Source organism: Eschrichtius robustus, chromosome 3 (assembly GCF_028021215.1).
Source record: "Eschrichtius robustus isolate mEscRob2 chromosome 3, mEscRob2.pri, whole genome shotgun sequence".
Taxonomy (NCBI): Eukaryota; Metazoa; Chordata; class Mammalia; order Artiodactyla; family Eschrichtiidae; genus Eschrichtius; species Eschrichtius robustus.
Window position 1 is genome coordinate 38,906,536 of NC_090826.1, and position 23,662 is coordinate 38,930,197.

Below are 23,662 nucleotides of genomic sequence, written 5' to 3' on the forward strand. Positions count from 1 at the left end.
CTCAAAGTGCCTTCAAACTGGAGACGGTGTGATTCTAGGAAGCCAACTGAAAGAACTTTGTCACAGAGTAGGGGGTGTTGAGCTGAGCCTTGAAGGATAAGTAGGTGTTCAGTGGGAGGAGAGTGGGGAGGGGCACTCCTAGGTGGAGAAGCAGTGTGAGCAAAGCTCCAGAGATATGAATAAGCAGGGTCTGTTAAGCAGGGTCTGGTCAGAAGGGAAAGGTGTGTGAAGGATGGGGAGGAAGGTGAAGCTGAAAAGACATGTAGGGCCAGATGGTGGGGAGCTCCCATAGGGCCTGATGCCCCGGAAGCACTTGCCAATACTTGTTGAAGGAAGGTAATGAAACAGAAACAAAAGAGAAATTGTAAGAGCCAAGGAAGGAGGTGTTGACCACATAGCTCCCTTGAGCGGGTTGTCTCCTGACAAGTCAGTCATAGCTGACTTGACGGCAGGGCTGCCCACTGCTCTGGGTGCTCCCTGCCCAGGGATCCATCAACTGTTCCTTAAAGCCTAGGGACAAAATAAGCCCCCGAGGAATCTAGGGCCCTTCCCTGGGGGCTGCTCTGTGGGTCAGAGGTAGGGGGCCGACAATTCAGAGGGTGGGTCAGTCCCTGGTAGAAGCAGTAGAGATGCACTATGCCTAGGAAACACCACTGGTAGAGTCTGTTCCTTCCATTAGACTTCACAAGCGTTGCCCTTGGATGCTCAGTGTTCAGAACTCGGTGACCCACCTTTAGGGAACAGTGGGGTCTGGGCATTCTGGGGACTCCTATTGGCTAGACAGATGGGTAGGTGAGCTCCCTCTCCCCAGAGCCATCGGCCAGCTAGGTACCAAGGTTTGACCTTATGGATTCCCAAAGGGAGGATCTCAGCCTCCCTGGAGGTAAATGTGCTCCCTCCCCAAATCCCTGCCCCTTGCTTTATGACCTAGGCTTGGGGGCACTCAGGGAAGACCTTTTGCATGGATGGGGGTGATGGCTGCCTGCGTGGAAGCATGCTTAGGACAGGGTTTCCTCTAGAAAACTATGCATTTCTTGAGGGCATAGACCATGTCTCTCTGCCGGCCCAGGGGGGTACCACAAATACCCCAGGGCATCACAGCTGAATGGTTAGGGGTGTGGTGGAATGGGATTGGACATTGGTGTCCCGTCGACTGGTAAACTTTTACTTTCTTGATGGGCTTTGCCTTTAGTGAGACTTCTCGTTCTGATGGATTGGATGGGGCCAGGGTTGGGAACCAGAGGCTTGAGTAAGCCTGGGCAGGTCGTGCCCCTCTAGACCTAGCTTCCCTTATCTGTGAAGAGCGAAAGGTGGCCTCTTAACCTCCCTGGAAATCCTGCTTTGACTGAATAAAAGAATGATGAGGCCAGTCAATGAGGAGAAAATCAAGGAATGCAGAGAGTGGTTAAGTGGAGGGAACGATTGGTGAAAGGGCTGAGGAGAGGAATGAGAAACAGCTGAGACCCCAAGCTACGGCTATCAGCCAGCTTGCTTTTTTTCTTATTGCCTTCCTTAGTGTGGGTGTCACTGTACTTTGGATTCCTGGGGCTGTGTTCTGTGATAACTGGCGGCTGCATTCTCTTTCTGCACTGGAGGAAGAACCTGCGGCGGGAAGAGCGTGCCCAGGAGTGGATGGAGGTGATGCGAGCAGCCACATTTACCTACAGCCCGCTGTTGTACTGGATTAACAAGCGACGGCACTATGGCATGAACGCAGCCATCAACACGGGCCCTCCCCCTGATGCCACCAAGACCGAGACTGACACCCAGAATTCAGATCACCCGTGGGAGTTGGACGTCCCTGAGAGCAGGAGCTATGCTACTCAAGACAGCAGCCCCAAGGTGGAGGCCCCCAGCCCCCTGCAACGTGCAGTGCAGCTGATCCCACAGCAGCCCCTACCTTCCCCGGTGCTGCGGCCCCAGGCCAGCCCCCCACTCCCGATTCCCATTTTTCAGGAGGCGCCCTTTGCCCTCTCGCTGTGTAACCTACCCCCGATGCTGAACCACTCAGTCTCCTACCCTTTGGCCACCTGTCCTGAAAGGAACGTCCACTTCCATTCCCTCCCCACACTGGCCCAGAGGGACCACTGCTTAAATGCCAAGCTGTCTGCTTCAGAATTGTAGCCTCCTCTCACTGAGGATGGGAGCTGGAGGTAGCGGGGCAGTGCAGGAAATGGAGCTGACCTCAGGGAGGTGGTACTGACACAGAGGCCAGGGCCCATCTAGATGCCGCATAATCAAAGATTTAAAAAAGTACAAGGCTCCCTTGTGTCTCATTTGCTGTTAGGAGGGAAAATGTCTGAGGGGGGCACTTTGCAAACCAAGCTGAAGGTCAGAGTCTCACCAATACCAATGGGAACTGAGGGTTGGCTGTGGGGAGACACGCTGAACCAGTACTTGTGATGGGCTCAACATCCCTCTATCCAGTATTTAAGAACAAAACCGTATGCCAGACCCTGGGCTACGTACCCAAAGGCACTGCCATTCTGTGGGACATTAAGCACAGTTGCGACAAGAGTGACAGCCACTGAGGATGCATGAGTGATGGTGATTGGAAGTGGCCAAAACAAGTCAGTATTAAACCCATGAGCCACACTGCACTGCTGCTGGAACTGCATTCTTTGTTAACATCTAAGATGTATTGCGTTCTTGTGTGGTTGTCTACATTATTTCTAATACAAGAACACTGCCAAACAGATATCACAATCCCTCTTACAGATGAAGTTTCCAAGGGCATTTGCCGTATCACTTTTTTTTTTTTTTTTTTTTGCCGTATCATTTTTATGTTGCAGAGCAAGGTCTCAAATTTATGTCTGTCTAGCATCAAATTTCCTGATCTTCCCACCATATACCATGGTGTCCATTCCCTAATGATGTCTTGTTTGAAGACACTTGGAAAATGATTTATTGTGTGTGTGGGGTGTAATTAACTTGGTTCAAGGATTGGCTTGGGGGAAGGGCTGGTCAATGAACCTCCTAAAAAATGTATTTTGTTTTTTCTTTAATCTTTCTCAAAGGGATTCATGGCCTCTCCCAAAGTTAAGATCCACTGTGTGCAAATATTAATTTTTGTACCTTCTGGAAACTATTCTAAAAGGAGAGACAAAGAGAATACTGGCTATTTGGTCCCAGTTCAAAGATAAGAAAACCCAGCTCTGCTCCAGGATATAAAATTTTCCCTTTCACTTTGGAAATGAGAAAATCATCTTACCATATCTGTAAATGAGCTAAGCTTTTTTCCTCCTGAGAGGAAAGGCCACCCAGATGGTGTGTGTGTGTGAGTATGTGTGCAATCTCAGAATCTAGCGGTCATGTAGAGCTATTAAAAATTTTTTTTTCCTGTGTGTGAAAAAAGCCCAGCCCCTCCCTATATGACCCCTTATCTTGAAATGGGTTTCAAGCCTTTTTCCTTCTTTTTTTCCAAAGACATTGGAATATTTCTTGTAAACATGCTCTTACATTGAATCTCAAAATAAAAAACAGGCGTAAGTGGAACTTCTCTGGTTGATACAGAGGCAGGGGCTCACTCTTCCCTCATCCTGCTCCCTTCCCACCCTGCACATGCCAAAACAGCCTTCATTTCTTCAGGCCAAATTGGGCGGGTCTTCAGGCAGATTCTTCAACGTTACTTTCTGTCCACCATCTGTTAGGCTTTGCATTCAAAAGGAGGAAGGAGTCCATAAAAATAGGGATCAAAGCAGATTTTTTTCTTAGTAATTGGGGGGATGGCGGGGCGAGCCTTTAATCACAGACACAGTGAGAGAAAAAAGAAATGTTTTATTTAAATTAAAATTGTTTTATTACTGATATTAAATTAGCAAAGCCCAAATCAAGTGATGGAAATCTTGAATTCCCTCCCTAAACAGAACCAAAATTGCTTAAACATTACCAAAATAGCTCCACTTAAGCAAAGTAGATTTACATTTCTTAATATGAGAAAAAAACAAGGTAGGTTAGGTTCGTATAACAAACAGTACACGCTCTATAAAGTCCTAGGAATACCCAGATGTATTCTGGTTTGGATATGAAAGAGGGGACCATATCAAACTGGCATTGGTAAGCAAGCCAATGAGGTGTAGCAAACAAAAGCTGTTACTAAAAACAACTCAACAGCAGGCCATATGAGTATGAGCCCATCACAGTCAAAATCTTCAACTGTGACCGGCAAGACCAACATGGGGGGGCGCAGGGGTGCACAGATGTGGTTACGTCCAGTGATATAACGTGAGGGGGAACGCCAAAGGAAGGGAAAGCAACCAGCAGCAGGTGAAGGGTGTCCACTCTTCAGCTGTGCTGTATCAGACACAATCCTAAGAGCCAGGCCCTTCTCGGCCTTTAAGACGACACTACAGTCATCCCTAAGCCAGGTTCTCTCTTCTTTTGGTTCTTCTCTTCCTATAATACATTGCCTCTCTGATTTATGGGGGAGGCTCTCTAGGTAAACATTATACCAGATAGAAGGCAAAAGAAAAACAGGACCAAGAAGACATGCTTTGGGTAACTCAGGAAAGCAGCAGGAGGAGCTGCCGGAGTGAAAAGGTAAAAGCATTTGAAACGAAAACCAAAACCAAACTCACTACTACTACCTAGCCTTCCTCTCAGGGCTGAGGTGTGGCAGGTGAGGCTTGATTACAGATCGACACAAGTCATAGGTTGGATAAGTTAAGACAACTTTCAAATAAAAATCCCAAATTAATACTGAATGATATACGCTTATGAGAATTCTTTTTTTAAGCCAATGAACATGCTCAACTTAGAACAAAGGAGTTCAAGATGTCCTAGTTCTGCCTGGGAGATATGGCACTTTCCCAGGCGGTGTGGCAAGGGTACTCACAGGTCTGAGGGTGCAGCAGGAACACCTCTGCCAAATCTGGTGGGGAGAGGATGGAACCATCCAGCTGGCTCAGGGATGATGGTAGGTGGCGGACAAGCTTCAGGTGGGAAGAATGGAGGCTAAACTAAAAAGCACAGCTGATGCAAAAGAAAAGTATATACGAAGAGTTAAGGTGTCCTCAAAGTATTTGCCTATGAATAAGAATTTGAAACTAAAAAGGACAAGTTACATTACCCTCAAGTATACTTCATATAAATCAGTTCTCAAAAAAATACCTTCCAGGTACGGACATACTATTTATGGTACAGTACATATAAATATAGCAGTATAATTCAATTTATTGCTAGAATTTTATTTGGTTGTTACAAAATCTGCAAGGGTATATATATTAAAAAGGGGGGGCATGAAAGGCAGCCAGAAGAGTAGGTTATCTTCAAGTTACCTAAAGTGCCAGGCTAATTTTATACTATATTTAAACCTTTCCAAGAAAGTAAAATAGCATAGGTAGGCAAAGGAATTGTTTGAGAGAGAGAAATAGAGCGAGAAGCATAAGCCATAATGAGGTAAGCAGACACATTCATGGGAAAAGACTTCATCCCACTTTAACTAAATTTTAATATCTCTAGGAAAAAAAACCAAGGTTAGCCAACACTGAGCTGAACATCATATAAAGAAAAAAACATCCCTTAAATATTTAAGGGTGCTCCACTGCATCCATGGCTAACAGGGCAACTTGGACAAAGTTAAAATGGAAACAAGGTTTACTAAAGAAGTCTGAAAGCTTCTCTAGTTTCTCCCTGACTTGGCCTACAGCACAGTTAAGTTTTGCAGAGTTTTCCTTTTGTGTTGCCTGAAGATTGCTTCTAAGGTCAACACAGCACACACAGAGGTGACATGGAGGAATAATTCCTTCCAGTTCAGGGACCTTTAGTAGCAGGGCTACAGAAGTATTTAATGGGAGAAGTACTGCACTTGCTTGTATTAGATTTGCTGCCATCACGTGAAGCCCCCCGCCCTAGGCCTGCCTGCCATGTTTGGCATCCTCCGGACAGAAAGCCTCTAGCTATTTCTGAGCTGTAATTGTAAGGAAACCTAATATGATTTCAGGTGTTTCATTTCACAACCTTTTTGGCCTTAGTCAGCCCACAGAAGGACATATTAGGTTCTTGGTTAGGCCCCAGGTAAAATCTCAATAAGTTTCCTGGATCAAAATTAGAGGCAGAGCTTTCCTCTATAGTTCCTGAGTAGCCAGGCTGAGACAGTGGCCGAGGGACTGCAGCCCTGCCATTCAGAATGGAGACAGTATCAGAGGTGAAAGTCAGTTACGGCTTAAAGGTAGACTTGAGTGGATGCGTGGGGGAAGATAATCTAGTTCACTCAGGGAGGAAATGTAGCTCCCACTGGATAACTTTTTATGCTCATAAACCCTGAAACAGGATTAAAAGAGAGAAAATCCCCAACAAGACTTCTCTGGTTCACAGGTTGGGAGGAGCTGAGAGGATAGACCGAAGAGCCAGAATCCTGAGCCTGGAGGCAGCACCGTACCCACAGTGTCCACTCCCTAAATCTACTCCCCCAGCACCAGGCCAAACCCCATGGCAGCACCCAAAGAGGATGTCTTAAGGAGATGGGGACACAGCTTCAAGCTGCTACCAGATCAGATTAGCAATTTTTAACAGCAAGTCATTTGTTCACGTCCTGTTTCAAACCATTCTTCCTACTTCCCACAAAATATGCACAACTCTTTCTTTCATTTTAAATATTTACAAACAGAAAAGGTCTATCTGTTAAAGGAAAGACATTTTCTGAGTCTGTATAAAGTGCAGCTAATTTAAGGCAAATTTATGCGAAATATAAAAGGTGGCTTATTCTCTCTATATACACATTTTCCAGTTTTAAAAGATAAGGTCTCCTCCCCTCAAAAAAAAAGGAAAGAGAAAAAAAGAGGGCTTGACTTTTTTTCTGGCAATTTTAAAATTAAGATCCTACTGGTTTAAGGAAATCATAGATTTCTGAGTATCCTATTATAAGTAAAATGGTCTTTTTTAAAAAAATAACTTTTACATAGCTTTTTCAAACAAGTTAAAAGGTGGCAATGTGTCTGCTACTGTAGTTTGGAGGACTGGAGGATTGATGGGTAGGTAGAAGGGTTGTTTTTGTTAGCTGAGTAGATATTAGGTAGTCCAGGGCATACATCCATTTCTAAAATAAGCGTGATGAGGCTAGACACCTAAAGCTACTCTTAGCTCCACGAATGAGTATCTTCCATCTCCATCAGAATCAAACTCCCTCAAACGCTCTGGTTCTGGCACAGCAGAATGTAAGGAGTCCCAGATTTCCTGGTAGGTCAGCTTCCCATCCACATCCTGCCCAGTCTTACGGAATAAATCCTGAAGATCTGTTAAAAAGGAATTACAAAAAAATGTGTATGTCTATACGTATAAGTAAATTTAGTTAACAGTTTAAAAAGTAGTCTCAACAGAATTTAAAGCACTGAAAGAAAAGCTACTTTGCAGACTTTGTTCCCAAAAGGTAAAGTTTAAGATCTCACTAAATCTGAAAGACTAATTCTTGATCCTTTAAGAATGAGAGGAACACTGTAGGGCACTATCGTCCCAAAATAGAATCAGTGACAGATAATCACAGGAGAAGTGAATGGACTGGCTTTCTCTCTGTTCAGGGCCGTTCTTTTAGATTTTCCAGATTTTATTCTTATGTTGAAGGGGTAGAAAGGACTGTAGAAGCCTAAAGAGCTAACTGATAGGAGCTCTGATAGCCTATAAAACAGACTACGTACGGCATATTGTCAGTTCAACAGTTACTATATAACCCAGCAATTCCATTCCTAGGGTATGTACTCAAGAGAAATGAAAACATGTTGTCTACACAAAAAGTTGTATACATATGTTCATAGCTTCATTGTTCCTAATAGTCAAAAAGTGGAAACAACCCAAATGTCCATCAACTAATGAAAGGATAAACAAAATGCAGTATATCCGTAGGATGGACTATTATTCAGTCATAAAAAGGAATGAAATATTGCTGCACGCCACAACATGCATGCCAACCTTGAAAACATTATGCTAAGTGAAAGGAGCATATTGAAAGAAAGAAGCATACATAAGACCACGTATTATGATTCCACTTATATGAAACACCCAGAATAGGCAAATCCAAAGAGACAGTGGTTGAGAGATTAGTGGTTTCCAGGGGTGGGGGCAGGGGGATAACAGGGTGTAACTGTTCTCTCTTGGAGACTGACCCCCTCCCCGACCCAAGAGAGGGCCCTATAATAAATACCTAGGAGGGCCGATTGTTTACACAACGTCTAAAAAGGGCTTGAATGTGTCCTCACTGAATGATTTAGTGGATTCAGTCTCTAATACCAGAGGACAGTACTATCAAGCAATTTTGTAGACAAGCTTTTGGGTAAGTCCCTACTTTTAGTCCTAAGAGAGCCCCAACAAAGCAGCTAAATAAAGTCTCAAAAGCTCTCCGAAAAGCCAGAAAAGCAGTGAGACACTTGTTCCCAATGCCTGCCACCAAGTGGCTAGCTGGAAAATGTTTGCGTGTGTGTACATGGGGCATGAGTTTATAGAGCATGCTATGTACTCTACAGCAGTATTCAAATAAAAATCTGATTGGTGCCTCAGGTCATTTATAAAATGTAGTCATTCAAAAGTGTGTAAGGTCTACGTTAGGGATTAAAGTATAAATGTTAAATTGGCTATTTCTTAATCTGCTCTAACAGTCTTTCCTTCTTTTATTCTCATCAATTCTTGATGTAATAATGAAGAGTAGGAGGAGGCAACTTGTGTTGCCAATAAACACAACTGAACACTCTCTTGTCTCTCCAGAAAACAGAAAAAAAAAATTGGGGACAGGGAAAAAAGTAATTGCATTTAAATGACAATATAAATTTAAGCCTTCTATGCTTTAAAAGCATTAATTGTAGCCTGTAGACAACTCATTCACTTAACAAATATTCACATGTACCAAGCACTAGACTAGGGGCTGGGAGTGAAGTTAAATGTTATAGGTCCCCAGGAAATTACAACGGAGTGACACGTGCAAATGTAAGATATTATGAGTGCATACACAGGAGGAGCCTAATCCAGTCCTGGGAGGTAAGAAAATGTTTCCTGGTGGAAAGGTATCTAAACTGAGGTGAAGAGCCAGGCAGAGATAGGGTGACAGGAATGGGTGATTTTTCAGGCAGTTAGCAAGTGCAAAAACAGGAGACCAAACACCACGAAGAGGGATGGAACACACACTGTTGGAAGCAAGGCAAGCACATTTCTCTGTGAATCATATCCTTCCTACTAAAGTTTTTCTTGCTGATTTTCAGCCAAAGGACCCCTCATTTTCGGAGGGCTCTGACAAATAGGGTCAACTTTTACTTTATTTTGCTAATCTCACAGTATTGTGTTTGCTTGCTTGTCTTCTCCACTAGACTGTTATATCCATGAAGAAAGTGAGAATGATTCTTATACTGTATTCTTACTGCTTACACTGGGTCCAACTAGGCACTCATTGAATGAATGAAGAAGACTCTAAAATACATTCATAGAGAGATAATATAGTGCAGTGTGGTTAAGAGTGCAAACTTCAGCGTCAAACTGCCTTGGTGTGAATTTTGCCTCAACCAATTATTTGCTATGTGGACTTAGGTAGTTTCCCTATCAGTAAAATGGGTACAATACATGAATGTTGACAGTCCCAGGTTTGTTATCAGGATTATATGATATAATGCATATCAAGTATCTGGCCTATAGGAAGTGCTCAATCAATGTTAGATATCATTCTTTATCTTACAAGTTAAAAAAGTCAGAAAGTTATAACTTTGAGCATTTCCTCTATCACTCCATAATATAAAAATTTACCTTCGATGCTAGAAATTCCTGGTAGGGAGACAGGCCTTAGCTGGGCGGCTTTCTCAATCTGGCCTCCAAGAGACCGTGGGAATTTTGGCAATGCTGATGGCTTTGATGTGAAACTCTGAACTTGCTCTGTAACAAACAATACAGTTTTAGTATTACTAATGTGACACCAAGTTAAACCAGTATTGAAGGTCCTAACCTTTTAGGACAAATTCATATGTACTTAATTTAAGAGAAACAGCTGAGAATTAAGTAGCATAGTGACTACATGAAGTTAAAGATACGAATTGAGATGTTTTGTGGATAAGTGAAGATCAATCAATATTATGTAACATTAAGGTTTGAAGCCGTGGTCCCACTGGATGCTCTTATAGTACAAGTTAGCATTCCACACGTTTAGAGGTTGAGAGTTCAAGCTGCAAGTGAGAAAAGCATTGCGTATTTGACATCCTAGGAGCTGTGCTATGAGCCCGATCTGGGGGTATGTGCCACCAGACCAGCTGGTGCTGAAAGAGTGCTAACATACGATTATGTAGCACAGTGTTAGGGCAAGGCCTCCCACTGTACTTTGTCTCTCACTTAAAAGAGAATAAGAGAAGTTGTATTGCTTTCCCCAAAATGAAAAATACTTGTGGGAGGGTAGGGGTCAAAACCAACATAATCTAATGCCGTGGTTACATCCTCATAGAGCAGCACCAGCAGAGGTTGATGCACCTGCTAATATCGATTAGGTTATGTCCCTGACTAAAGCCAAAGGCCCTTCCAACCCAATGATCCCATTGTTATTTGTTAATGGTTTTTCAGAAGGACTAATATTTAAGTAAATTTTTATGCATTTACAGAAATGAAGACTCCCGTAAACAACATTTAGGGCTGGTTTAATACATGCTACGACAGTAATGTTTTTGCCTATAATTGGATGCAGACAGCATGGAGAAGTCTATTTCCAGCTAAACATTACCCATTTTTCCCTTAATAGACTGGAGTACAAATCATGTGCAAAATGGGCTTTTTCTAAATGAAAGCAAAGTTTAGCAGCTTCACCTCGGTGCGCTCAGGCATCATTCACTCAGTGCCATCAGTCCTGCTGGAACACCTTTCCCCACTCTCTGTGTGGGAGGCGAGCTGCCCAAGCCTGCGTGAAATATTCAGAAGCCAACCCTGAATATCTCACCTTCATCGGCAGTCTCTGGAGGCCTGCTGCTCTCAGGTTTGCTTGTGAGAGCACTGATCAGCTGCAGTTTCTCTCTGAGCTTGTATACCTGAGAATCTGAACTATCTTCTTTCTGTCCAAAACAAAGATCACAGAAGGTTTAAGGCGGAAGGAAGACCTCATCTGATTCTTCATGATATACCCAAAGCCTATTTAGCCTGTATTGCTTGACCCCAAGTAGGCTTCCTCTGAAGGCAATGAAGGAATGAATCAACAATTAGAGATATCTTCAGTACTCAGCGTTGATCAGGGCCTGGCTGGATTTGAGCCTAGACCATCAAGGGAACATTATGCTACAGATGATCTGATTCACTGCGTGCATTTGGCGGACGGGGAAGGCAAGCATGTGTCAGCAGTAAAGGAAACATACACTTGCTCAGGTGCTGTTGTGATACCCATTTCCTAAATGGATAGGATATTGTTTTCTAGGTACTATTTCACACTAACTAAATAATTTTCCTGAATAGCTTACTTCACCCTGTGACTAGATCACTTTAGGCAGAGTTTTATGCTCTTATCACCTTAAAAAAAAAAAAAAGCAACCAAACCACAAATATTCCCCCTGACCTTCCTTCTCTGCCACCATGGTAATGATTCAACTGGTGGCAGGAACTGTTAGGAACATAAGGGAGCTATAATATTTCTTTTTTTTTTTTTTTACTGTTCTTCATTCATTTATTTATTTTTTAACATCTTTATTGGAATATAATTGCTTTACAATGGTGTGTTAGTTTCTGCTTTATAACAAAGTGAATCCGCTATACATATACATATATCCCCATATCTCTTCCCTCTTGCATCTCCCTCCCTCCCACCCTCCCTATCCCACCCTTCTAGGTGGTCACAAAGCACCAAGCTGATCAGGGAGCTATAATATTTCTAATTCGAGGCCTTACTTGTATCTTTAAAAAAATTTTTTTCCCCTACCCTGCCTCATTCCCAGATGATATAGTGGCATATAAAAAATACAATTAATTATAAAAAGAGAGAAGTCTGGTTTCTGTGAGGTCAGTTTCTAACTGCGTAGGCTAGCGTGAAAGGTCTTGAGCCCATGTTTAGTTAGAATATCGACCATTACACATTTCTTTTATTCAATATATATTTACTTAGTTCTCTCTTATCCTTAGTCTACCCTAATAGTTACTGTACAGTAGATCACTCTTAGTTTATTTAGGGAGCCAAAATATGGATGTATATAGCTAAAACTAGGTACTAAATGCTTGAATAATTTATGGCAAGGAGAAATTACATTTCTTTTGGACACTTAGATGAGGTAGGACAAAGGGACTAATACAATGGGGTAACAGTTAAAAACACAAAGTGTCAGAAAGTAAAGCCAAAAAATTCAGGCAAAAATGTGTACTAGCTCTATTTTATTCTGATATTTACTGTCAAAATCTGAACTGTTGCTGAAATCACGACTATTTTCCAATAATAACCACCCGTTACTTTTTTCATGCTTGAACATTTTTATCTGGATATTAAATTTTTCTTGTCATTCTCTAGGTGAAGATAAATTTTTTTTTGGGTAGCAGCAGTTAGAAAACTCAACAAAAGCCTAGCTTATAAAGCACTGAAATCTTAATATATGTGATTTTTATCCAGACAATACAAAACTGTTAAGGAAGAACAAGTCTAGATGCAAAGCATTACATTGAAAACTGCCTGACATATGGTTCATTTCCAAGTTCATTTCCTGTGAACCCCATCCTTGAGCTCATCGAATGCAATGTGCATCTGAAATGATATTTTAGTCACTCAGTCACAATCTTTCTGGCTTTTCCTTTATTTTAGCCCAGATCTTATAATATTAAACAGTACTCTAATCACAGAGAATGCTGAAAACAAACTTTCTTTCCTGGGATAACAAAGCACATCACAGACTACTTGTCTTATCTTGACAATATGTCTGGGAAGATCAAAAAAAGGGAAGGTACAAGGTGAAGGGAACTGGCTGAAGCTTAAAGGGACTATGTATGTACTGAGACTGCAATCTTTCTTTTCCCCCTTCCACCCCCCAAGAGTCTGTAATTTTAAAAATAAGAAATAATTTTTAGTTTAGACACCATTTTTAGATTATCTATGCCTCTCATCATTAGTACAGATAACTTACTGTCTTAGCTTAAAAGTCACTTCCTTAGGGAAGCCTTCCTGTTCTCTGTTAGCACTGTTATACCCTATACCTTTCCTTTGTAGCACTTATCATACTCGTGATTATCTGCTCAATTATGTGTTAATGATCTTCTGGCTGATGGACTTTGAGCTCCACCAGAATAGGTGTCACGTGTCTACCCTGCTCACTGTGGTCACACCAGCTCCTAGCAAAAAGCTGGGCAAGGGGCAGGTTCCTGATAAAGTATTTGCTTATTTACTAATATACTAATTTACTAATTACTCTGTCTTGAAGTTTCAAAAAAAGACCAAAGTGCTCCCTTTGAGAAAGAAGCAGGTGCTCATGCATTTATTCTTACTTCAGAGAAAGCCTCCTGTTATTTACCTTTATGCTCTGGGATTTTACTGACTCTGTTCTGTTGGTCACTTGATGCAAAGACTCTCTCTTCAGAGTGGCAGCTCTATCATTCATCTTAAAGGGTAAAAGGAACAAAACAAGAGAAGATTAAAGGAAAACATTAAAACTTAAACAACATCCAGCATTTTAAAAACAAACTGGCCAAACTTATTTAAAGGGTCTCGATATACAACTGATTCACTATGCTGTACACCTGAAACTAACACAACGTTGTAAATCGACTATACTCCAATAAAAATTAAAAAAAGTAAATATATAAAGGGTCTCAGAACACTTTCAACAGAAAACCAGCAGGAGAATGAGAGGAGAGAGGGAGAAAGGCCTCAGAGAGACAAAGCTGAAACTGGTGCTTCTAGTTTCCGTCACAAACTTTAAAACTTTGAAGTATAAAAGGCGAGAGGACTTCTACCCAAAACCATGCTGGGTATGATGCTGCTGGAAGAAACAGCAGGACAGATGGCACTATTAGCAATTTCCTCTTCTGGAAAAAAATAGGGTGAGGAGGGGAGGGACAGTATGGAGAGTTTTGAGGCTGGTGAGTTTTCACTATAAGCCTTGAAAACCAACCTTCAAGACCTAATACTCATCAAATCATCCAAAATTCCTAGCCTCTACCGTACTCAGTTTAGCTAAGTTCAAAAAGGCTTTTAAAAATAAGGCTCCTTTAATCTTCACAGCTTTGTAGTAAATTACACACCCCTGTAAAGGAGGAAGAGGAGCAGGTCCTCTTACTCTACCCTCAAAGCCAAGGCCGGGCAACTTGCCAGGGCTCCACTGTAGCAGAGCCAGTTCAAAGGCTGCTTCCGATGTGCCAGAGTTTGACTTTACTTGTAGGCTTGCTTCCAGCTTTGGTAGTTACTTGATTTACACAATTTATAAATTTATACAATTTATACAGTTACTTGACTTATACAATTTATACAATTTCCTGTATTTGGTTTCCATTTCTATATGCCTATGTCTTTGCTGTATGAAATCTTTAAGAGTGGGGCTTGCAGCTGTTAAAAAATAACCCACGTGGATTCCAGAACAATGTATATGTGAAAGGTGATTAAAAAAAACAACCACCACATCTTATTTGCAATAACATGAAAACCAGTAAACCATACGGTCTGTCAGCATCAGTGACTTAGTACGTCATTCAGGTTCCTCTTATGTAAAATGAGATAGACTCAATGATCTCTTAAGGGGAGGAGCTGGTCTGACTGATTTGTCTTAAATAGCTTTCCTGACATTATCTGCAAGGGGATCCCCCTCATATGCCCATGAAACAGGACAAGTCTGAAAGCCGAGTCTGGGCTTAAAGAAATGACAAAAGATTCTCTAGTTATTGTCACTGTCATTGTTCCCACCCTTAATAAATTAAAAAAGTAAAGATCAAGAAGAACTCCCTTGGAAATATGTGCCAGAGCTTCCCTACCAGATGAGTCACTGGTAACATAAAAGGAAGCTTGTCGTCTCTGCCAACTACTTGTGGTGAGGCCTTGGCAAGCAACTGAACCTCTCTACATCTCCCTTCCAAATCAGGACTGACATCGTCTGTGCCATTCACATCACAGAGCTAGTGTAAGGATTAAAGGAGACAAGGATTAAGCATAACACAAACGTGGACCCTCTCAAGTACCCTAGAAGTCGTGGTCTGAAAAGGTTGTGGAATGTCATCCGTGTACAGACAAAACACACTGCAACACAGAACATGTCACAAAAGACATGAAGAGGCTTACCATGCTGAAGGACAGGTTCGCTCGCTTTTCTACCTTGCTCATAGCAACCAGATCTCTTTCTATCAAGTTGACTCTCTGGGTAAGATTACTGACTGTCTCATTCATCCCCTCGAGTTTAAGATCATTCTCTCTCTGGTACCCCACTAGGGCACTGTTTACTTCCTCTAAAAAGTTGTGGAGGTACAGGATATCCTGGAGTGGAAATAAATCAAGTTGTGGAATCCAGCTAAAGACATGTACTAGACAAGCAGGCCAGCAGCACTGAACAACCATTACTATGTCAACTTATTGAAGTAAACTCCTTTTCCTGCTCTTGACCATTGATCGTCAGTCTCCGTTTTGTCCCTCCACTCTGAACTGCTCCCAGTTTACTCCCTCTGGAACTGTCTGACCTCAGTTAGACAGGAGGGGGAAAGAGGGAAGAGACTACCAACATGATTCACTCTCTGGTCCCAGAAAGCTGAGAGCTTGGGAATTGATTTCCCAATGTTTACCTCACCTGCTGGCGAGAAAGCCTGCTGGGTTATTAACTGAAACGCTCATTAACCTAATTTGTCAGAACAAAACTACCGTAGAAACAATACCAATTACTGAATTGGCTCATGTAGCAAAACCATAACAGGTAGTGCATTATTTAGCACAAGATTCAATTATTTTTGACATTCTCCAGTACTGATTGTTATTTAGAAAGGAATGATGATTATAGGCTTTAAACGGCATTAAACTCAGGACAGGAATTCTTCTCAGTGAAGATTTCTTTTATTCTTTTTAATGTGATTCTGAACTCACCCTTTTCCCTCCTCTGGTCTTTAGAAAATCTTGATTTTCAAGGATATGCTTTCTAATGTTCTTAGTATTTACTGTGACCCAAAACAGCCATCACTTTGAATTAATCTGCTATCCATCCATCTTTAACTTGCCCAGATTGCTATTCAAAAACTGTTCAAAAACAGTTTCAGGATAATCTGGTCACTTTATGACTTTCAAGATGTGAAAAGGAATTTACTCCACTGATCGACATGCAGCGAGAAAAAGCAGACTGCCAAGGAAGACACAGGCAGCATGCTGGCTCCCTGACAGAGCCACACACCCCCCTCTGCTCAGCTCTCAGGCAGACAAACGTGTGCACAAGATGCCTGCTCAGGGATCGTAACATGGAGCCTACACTACTCAGGCCGCTCCAGAGTTCACTGGTCACAGGGAGTTAAGCCAGAGACAAAAGTACCTGTTTCAAATTCTCACTGTGGGTTTTACTGTCAAGTTCAGATGTAGCTGAAGGTGATGGAATGATCTGGTTGCTTCCACTGGTTTCCTTTAAGGCATGCTGATTCTGTGAACAGGAATGAAGGTTGGTATAGGCAATAAGTAATAACTAAGTCTACTTATCCATCAGGGATGGTCCTGGAACATTCCAGCTTCTCACAGGTGGCATCCACAGATTAATCAACAATTATTTCCCAGGAGCCTTGGTATGACCAATCCTGTGCTAGGCCTGAGGGCACCAGGTACTTCTGGGGATCCCCAGCCTAAAGCCTGGACTGGATCAGTAGCACCCAGACTGCGTCAGGGAACTTTCTCAGTCTCTGAATGGAATGAACTCCCTAGAAACCAGGCCTCTTCTCCCTGTCACCTGTACTCCCAGAGAAACTATACAACCACTATATCTCCCAGGACCAACTCAGTCTGAACCTGGTTAGTGTCATTGTTTCCCCAGAACTAAAGAGATTTATACATTCCAAGAACAGCCAGTCAAGGAACCACTGGCTTTGGGCACTGAGCACGTAACCAACCATGCACATTATTAGCTTTTCAGTTTGTACAGCACATGCCAAGAGTTATGAGGGTTACCCTTCCTTTCTCATCCCCTTCCCACTGCTCAAATCTCTCCTGGTGGCGACTGAAGTATAACATGCTTATATACACTTTTCCCTCTAATGGAAAAACTTTGTATGGCTTATTCAGTAGGAGGATTACCACTGGCAATCATGGAAGTTTAAAAGATGCACATTTAATGATAACAGGATGCAACTGGTCAAAATAAATTGTTTTCCTTGAAATCTGAAATCCTAGACATTTGTCAACTCTGCTTTTATAGGAAACAAATGGTAACAATAAAGAGAAAAGGAGGAGAGGATGAGAAAAAAAAGAAAAAAACCCCATGGTTCTATAAAGTATGAATTTTTGAGTTAGTAAAAAGTATTTTAGAAAATAATTACTTTGAGAAAATGTTCAAGCTATTAAAATAATAATAATAATAATAATAATAATAATAATAATAATAATAATAAAAGAACTGTTGAGTTAGAGAAGTCTTTATTATTATGTATCACACAGTTACTCAGTGGCAAAGTTGGAATTAGAATCCAGGGTGTCTGGATACCTAGATCAAGGCTTTTTCCTCTGGGTCAGCCCCACTAAATAAAAGTGAGGAGTATTTGTTCTGAAGAAAATGAAAAACCCTCCTTTCTAGAGCTCTAAAATAGCCCAGGTCTCCTTGGCACAAACTGCCCAGTTTAAACTTGAAACTCCAAAGCTTGAAAAGAGCATGTAGGGCATATCTAGAAATTGGTGGAAAAGCTAGGGAACTTTTGTGTGCCTTGAACTGTCCTGATTTCACATATGTATAACTCATCTCTCCAGCAGGACAGCGAGGGCTGTGCCATCCTTTTTCACCCTTCATAAATCTTTCACGGAGCTGAGTATCCATTAGGAGATTAATTAAGGCCTCTGAATGACTGCAGACAGCTTACACCTGCGCAGCATTAAGCAATGTTTGAAAACAATTCCTGAGCACTGCAGGGTTTGCTTCTGTCTCAGTTATCTGTTGCTGTATAATAAATCATCCCCAGGGACTTCCCTGGCCGTCCAGTGGTTAAGACTTCGCCTTCCAGTGCAGGGGGTGAGGGTTTGATCCCTGGTTGGGGAGCTAAGATCCCACATGCCTCGCCACCCAAAAACCAAGGCATAAAACAGAAGCAATATTGTTACAAATTCAATAAAGACTTTTAAAACGGTCCACGTAAAAAAAAAAAAAATCATCCCCAAACTTTGTGGCTTAAAACAAGTTTATTATTTCTCATGATTCTGTGGGTTGACTGGGCTCAGTGGGGGTGGGGTGGCTTCCTGTTCCCCATGGTACAGGATGAGGTCACACACGTGGCTGTATTCGACTGCGAGACTGGCTGAAGCTGGAACACCCAAGATGGCCTTTCATCCTCTGGAGCTCCTCTTTGCTTTGCCTCTAATCATTCCACAGTCTAACAGCCCTGCCCAAACTCCTGATCCACAGAACAGTGAGAAATAATAAACTGTTGTTTTAAGCCACTAAGTCTTAGGGTGATTGTTATGTAGCAATAAATAAGACACCTCCCCACTCCCCTTTCCTTCTTTTCCATTTTCCTTCCTACCCATTCAACTTTAAGGACAGTGTCTTAGTGCTGTATCTCCTCTACCACGTTGGCAAAAGACTCAGCTTTTAATCCTATCTACCTCAATTTACAGATTGTAGTAAAATCAATCAACACTGCTTATTTTATCTTCTAAAAAGGTGCCTGTGGGGCCTGTTTAGGTAAATGGAAAATTGGTATCACAAGATTACACAGAAAAGGGTAGGCAGGAGTATGCTGACTTTCTGTAGCATTTGTAGATTTCCGTACCATATCACTCTGCAGTAACTCCATGGTTTTCTTGTGTTCGTCCACAGTCTTCTGTATTGCCTCCACAGCAAGATGGACGCTGTTTAAAGTATTGCCAATGGAAGCTACACTCTGAACAGAAACATGTAGTAGGGTCAATGTTTTTTCCTTTTTAAAAATTTTTAATAACTTTATTAAGATATAACTCAGAAACAATAAACTGCACGTATTTAAAATGTATGACGATAAGTTTTTACATATATATATATATATATATATATATATATATATATACACCTGTGAAACCATTACCACAATCAAGATAATAAACATCCATCCCACCCAAGTTTCCTCATGCCTCCTTGTAATTCTTCCCTCCCTGTTCCCAGGCAACCAATGATCCACTTTCTATCACTATATATATATATATATATATATATATATATATATAATGTCACTATCTATCTATCCATACACTTATATATATCAGTTTGCATTTCCTAGAATTTTACATAAATAGAACAGTGAGTGAGCATGTACATTTTTTTTTTTTTTTTGGTATGGCTTCTTTCATGCAGCATAATTATTCTGAGATTTATGCATGTTGTAGCTACTCAGCATGTTGTGGAGTAGCATTCCATTCTACAGATACATCACCTTGACCTGTTGATGGTGTTTTAGGTTTTAGGTTGTTTTCAACATTTGACTATTGCAAATAAAGCTGCTATGAACATTAACGTACAAGGCTTCATGTGGGCATATGCTTTCATTTCCCTTCATCATAAGCTTTCTCGTTATCACAAGTCCTAGGAGGTGAATGGCTGATCATACGGTAGATGTAGGCTTAACTTTTTTACTCCATCTCCTCATCAATACTGGTACCCTCAATCTGTTCCATGTTAGCCATTCTAGTGGGAGTGTAGTGGTATATCATTGTGATTTTACTTAAACACTGACCTAATGGAGGATTATTTCAAATATCTTCGAACTATGAACTCCATGTAGTTTATACTGACACAATTAACCAGAAACTACACATACACACACACACACATAATTTTCATAGAGGAAAGCCAGATCTTTCCTTAAAAACAAAACAAACAAAACAAAAAAAACCCCAAAAAACTAGTTTATAAATCTGGGATCCGTAGATAAAGTTCTCCCACAAACTGCCTCTATCAAGCCCTGCAGGCAGATGGCCAGAGCTATCATTGTAGACTGCCACTCTCAGGAGCAAATGATGACTTTTGAGTAAAAATGGGTGGAACCATTTCTGGCCTTGGAAAACCCAGCATTGCAGAGATGAAGGGAAAATTCCATTTGGCAGCATGTGTTCTTCTGCTTTAGAATCCCATCAGTAACTACTGAGTAGAGTTAGATATGGCTAGTTGCTTACTTGCTTTCATTAGGTCTAAGGAGCCCAAGTGGACTGCAGACTTAGGAATATAATTCAGAAACGATCTTTTAAAAAAGGCTTGTCCTAAAGGAACATCCAAGAGTGTTACTAATTTGATAGGTTTTGGTCTTTCATTAAGATATACTGACAATTTTATAGTGTCCCATTAGTATTTTTAACCAAGGGTGTTTTTATTATACTGATAGCCAAGAATCCAAGAGAAAAATAAATGACATTTTCAACATTAAAAAAAAAATAATTACATGAGATACATTGAAGTTAGGTTTTTTGAGATGACCTACCACTTCAAAACTGAGCCACCTGTAATAAAAGTAGTGCCTGACATTATAAATGCACAGATTTGCAAAGAGACAACATACTGGGTAGAAGTCTCTAAGCTGGGATTTTGTCTATGTAAGCTCTGTTGTTATAGAAGCTACAAGCATTCAAAGACATCCACTGTTAGAGAATCCTCACTGGCTGGATGCATGAGCCCATCAGGACGCAAGAAGATAGTAAGCTCTTGTTTAAGATTTTTTTTTTTAAGGAAGCAGCTGACAGAGCCATGTGAACTCTAGAGCAAAATCCTGAAACTAGTATTCTCACCAACTGCAAAGTGCCTGGCACATACTGGAGGAAGCCCCACAAATGTTTGTTGAATTAACGAATGCAAGAATAAACCAATTTCCTTTTTGAATGCAAGACTGCCAGAGTTGCTTCTGTATTAAAGGCTACAGAGGCCTACCTTTCCCCCTACTTGACCCTTGGGAATAATGGCAAAAACAGTCTGGCCTCATCAAAGTTGTCCCTACTTTTTTTTTTAAGTTGTAGGCAGATGACCATATTGGACAAACAGCAGACTATAGAGACTGAGCACACACAGGTGGTGTGGCTGTAAAATAAGTTTCTTTTCTGGCTTAGGAATTTCTCACTCCTTTGAGGAAACAATTTATATGTTTATAGAGCCTGGTATATAATCAAATCAAACTCAGCACACACTGACTTTCTTTTAAATTTTATTTATTTATTTATTTATTTTTGGCTGTGTTGGGTCTTCGTTTCTGTGTGAGGGCTTTCTCTAGTTGCGGCAAGTGGGGGCCACTCTTCATCGCGGTGCACGGGCCTCTCACTATCGTGGCCTCTTTTGTTGCGGAGCACAGGCTCCAGACGCGCAGGCTCAGTAATTGTGGCTCACGGGCTTAGTTACTCCGTGGCATGTGGGATCTTCCCAGACCAGGGATTGAACCCGTGTCCCCTGCATTGGCAGGCAGATTCTCAACCACTGCGCCACCAGGGAAGCCCCCACACTGACTTTTAAAAGCCAAAGATTCTATATTTGATACCCATTGTTTGGGGTTCCCTGCTCCAGAATCCCTCTTCCACTTCCTGCTACAGGGCCTCATGTTGCTTGTGTGCCCATTAAGCACCCTCTTTTCCTTCCATTCCCTACCCACTCTCCCCACCCAGCTCTAAAGATTCCAACATACTCTTCATCTGGTTGGTTACTGCCTCCTGCTCTAGGCTGAATCATAGGGATCAAGTAAACAGAAATTCTAAAGTAATGTTTGCCTAGGCCCTAGAGTCTAGGGCATATACCTAAGAGTGATTTGCTTAGAGGGTGTGTCTCTCTACCTTTATAAAATAATATATATTGCTTTCCAAAATGCTTTTTACCAATTTATACTCCCGGCAGGAGTGTTTGAAAGTTTCCCTCTATCCACATCCTTGCCAGTACTTATCACATCCTGAATTTTTATTTTGCACTTCCCCAAATTATCTTTTTTTAAAAAACAAAACCAACTAAAACAAACAAAAAATTCCCTCTCTTTCTCAATCATGGAAAATAATAGCAACTTAGAGCAACTCTCATGTACAATTGCTCTGCTTTCATAAAGACGTTGTGGATGATGAACTGAAAAGGCAAGTAATGAAAAGCAAACCCACACATGTTAACACAAGAGTCCCAGCAAAGCAATCCTGGGACTTGGAAAGCCAGATAAAAAGGTGTGAATCCATATAAACCATAGCTAAAACCACCTGTTGCAAATTAAAGGTCCAACTAACCAGACCAAAGCAGAGATGTCTTGAACTCTATTACTGTCCTCTTGGAGTAGCTGATTTCAAATGCCAGCCTTTCAAAGAGAATTTGTGAGAAGACAGAATTACAGTAGGTTAATTTCAGTGCCCATACACAGCACTTACCTTCTGAAGTCCCTCTACAGTGGCAGGCAGGCTAATTAAGTCTGCAGCTGACTTGACATTGGCTTTGAGGTGGTTTACTGCAGAAGTCAGCAGAGAAATCTGAAAGGAAATGAGTAATAACCAATGAAAACAGAACTTGTAGAACAATGCTCCCTTCACACACTCTACAGCTGATGGTGATGTCAAGCACCTTTGGACATCATGCGATTCTGTGATCCAGACGTTCTGCCCGGTCACGTCACAGGAGTAGAAGAACTCTGCAGAGTACCTTGGATAGACTTGAGATGTGGGAGGAAGCAGTAACACCCCTTCTCTCCCTGCCCAGTTTAAATACCAGTGCCAAGGAGGGAAAGGCAGGCATTATTCTTTACCCCACTCCTGGCAGCTACAAGATCCAAAAATCTTAAATTACCCAAAAGATGCAGTAATTACAACACAGTCCTTCAACAACTGGACAGGAAGAAAGCTAATGATCAAGGATCTCTAAAAGATTTTATTTTGGTAAAAAATACCACCTCAGTTATTTGCTGAACTTTTGTTTCTGCCCAAGTGGGAACATATAAATTAAAAGCCCAACATCACAATATACAGTTGACAGCAACTGAACCCTGACAACTTGAATAGCACTTTCAACTACTTGGGGATTTAGTTTTGGTTTAACAATGTGATTAATATTTCAAACTCAATAGCTCAACCAAAGCACTACTTTGTACCCTGAAGGGGCTCAATAAATACCCACTGACCTGCTGGCTGACTGATATGCTGAATGTATTAAAATAGGAACTGAATCAAAACAAAAAGTATCTTCCCTTCTGCTATTTATGGGTAAAATTCTAAATAGCTGGACTTCTCTCTAGAATGAGGACTGGTGGAACCTGTGTAATACTCAGTTTCAGGATGCAGAGATCATATTCTAAAAACCTTGCAATGTGGCTCAAAACTTGGTTCCACACTGCTTTCCTGTCCCAAATTCTAGGATGAGGACACAGATCTACCAATAGCAATTATATTCAGAATGGCCTCACAGAGTAACCATGAAAGTTTCTGGGCACTTGTGACATGCCTAACCCTGTGGTAGGCAACAGATGGATACAAGACACAGTAAACCTGACCCCTTATTCTTTTATTCAACAAAAGTCTAGCACCTTCTCTGTGCCCAGAACTGTGGAGAAAGTGGCAAATAAGACTGTGAGGTTTTGCTTTCATGGAGCTTACATCCTGGTAGGAGGTGACAGAAGAACAAAGAAG

General features: G+C 41.4%; 2 protein-coding genes across 5 annotated transcripts in view; one reads left to right on the top strand and one right to left on the bottom strand.

Annotated features, from left to right (window-relative positions):
* Window positions 1–779: 779 nt before the first annotated feature.
* TEX38 (testis expressed 38) lies at window positions 780–2,124 on the top strand. Its single transcript, XM_068537950.1, has 2 exons — window positions 780–883; window positions 1,517–2,124. The coding sequence occupies exons 1-2, from the start codon at window positions 847–849 to the stop codon at window positions 2,122–2,124; spliced, it is 645 nt and encodes a 214-aa protein (XP_068394051.1). The 5' UTR covers window positions 780–846.
* A 1,633-nt stretch (window positions 2,125–3,757) lies between these two features.
* EFCAB14 (EF-hand calcium binding domain 14) overlaps window positions 3,758–23,662 on the bottom strand; it is a 36,254-nt gene continuing 16,349 nt past the window's right edge. The window contains exons 5-13 of one of the 4 annotated variants that reach the window (XM_068539821.1): window positions 22,415–22,513; window positions 18,838–18,948; window positions 16,407–16,511; window positions 15,182–15,373; window positions 13,425–13,511; window positions 10,889–11,000; window positions 9,718–9,843; window positions 7,065–7,232; window positions 3,758–4,971 (exon numbers count right to left, since the gene is read on the bottom strand). In XM_068539821.1, the coding sequence (XP_068395922.1) occupies window positions 4,934–4,971; window positions 7,065–7,232; window positions 9,718–9,843; window positions 10,889–11,000; window positions 13,425–13,511; window positions 15,182–15,373; window positions 16,407–16,511; window positions 18,838–18,948; window positions 22,415–22,513 (1,038 nt within the window). In that variant the 3' untranslated portion in view covers window positions 3,758–4,933. Of the gene's footprint in view, window positions 7,233–9,717; window positions 9,844–10,888; window positions 11,001–13,424; window positions 13,512–15,181; window positions 15,374–16,406; window positions 16,512–18,837; window positions 18,949–22,414; window positions 22,514–23,662 lie in introns of all 4 variants that reach the window. The other 3 variants (XM_068539823.1, XM_068539822.1, XM_068539824.1) reach the window with 3 other exon arrangements.

Excerpts from the sequence above, each read along its gene's own strand:
- TEX38 (XM_068537950.1), top strand. The coding sequence starts at position 847 with ATGGATTCCCAAAGGGAGGATCTCAGCCTCCCTGGAG. Across the intron at positions 884-1,516 it reads GGATCTCAGCCTCCCTGGAG|TGTGGGTGTCACTGTACTTT; the intron begins GTAAATGTGCTC and ends TGCCTTCCTTAG.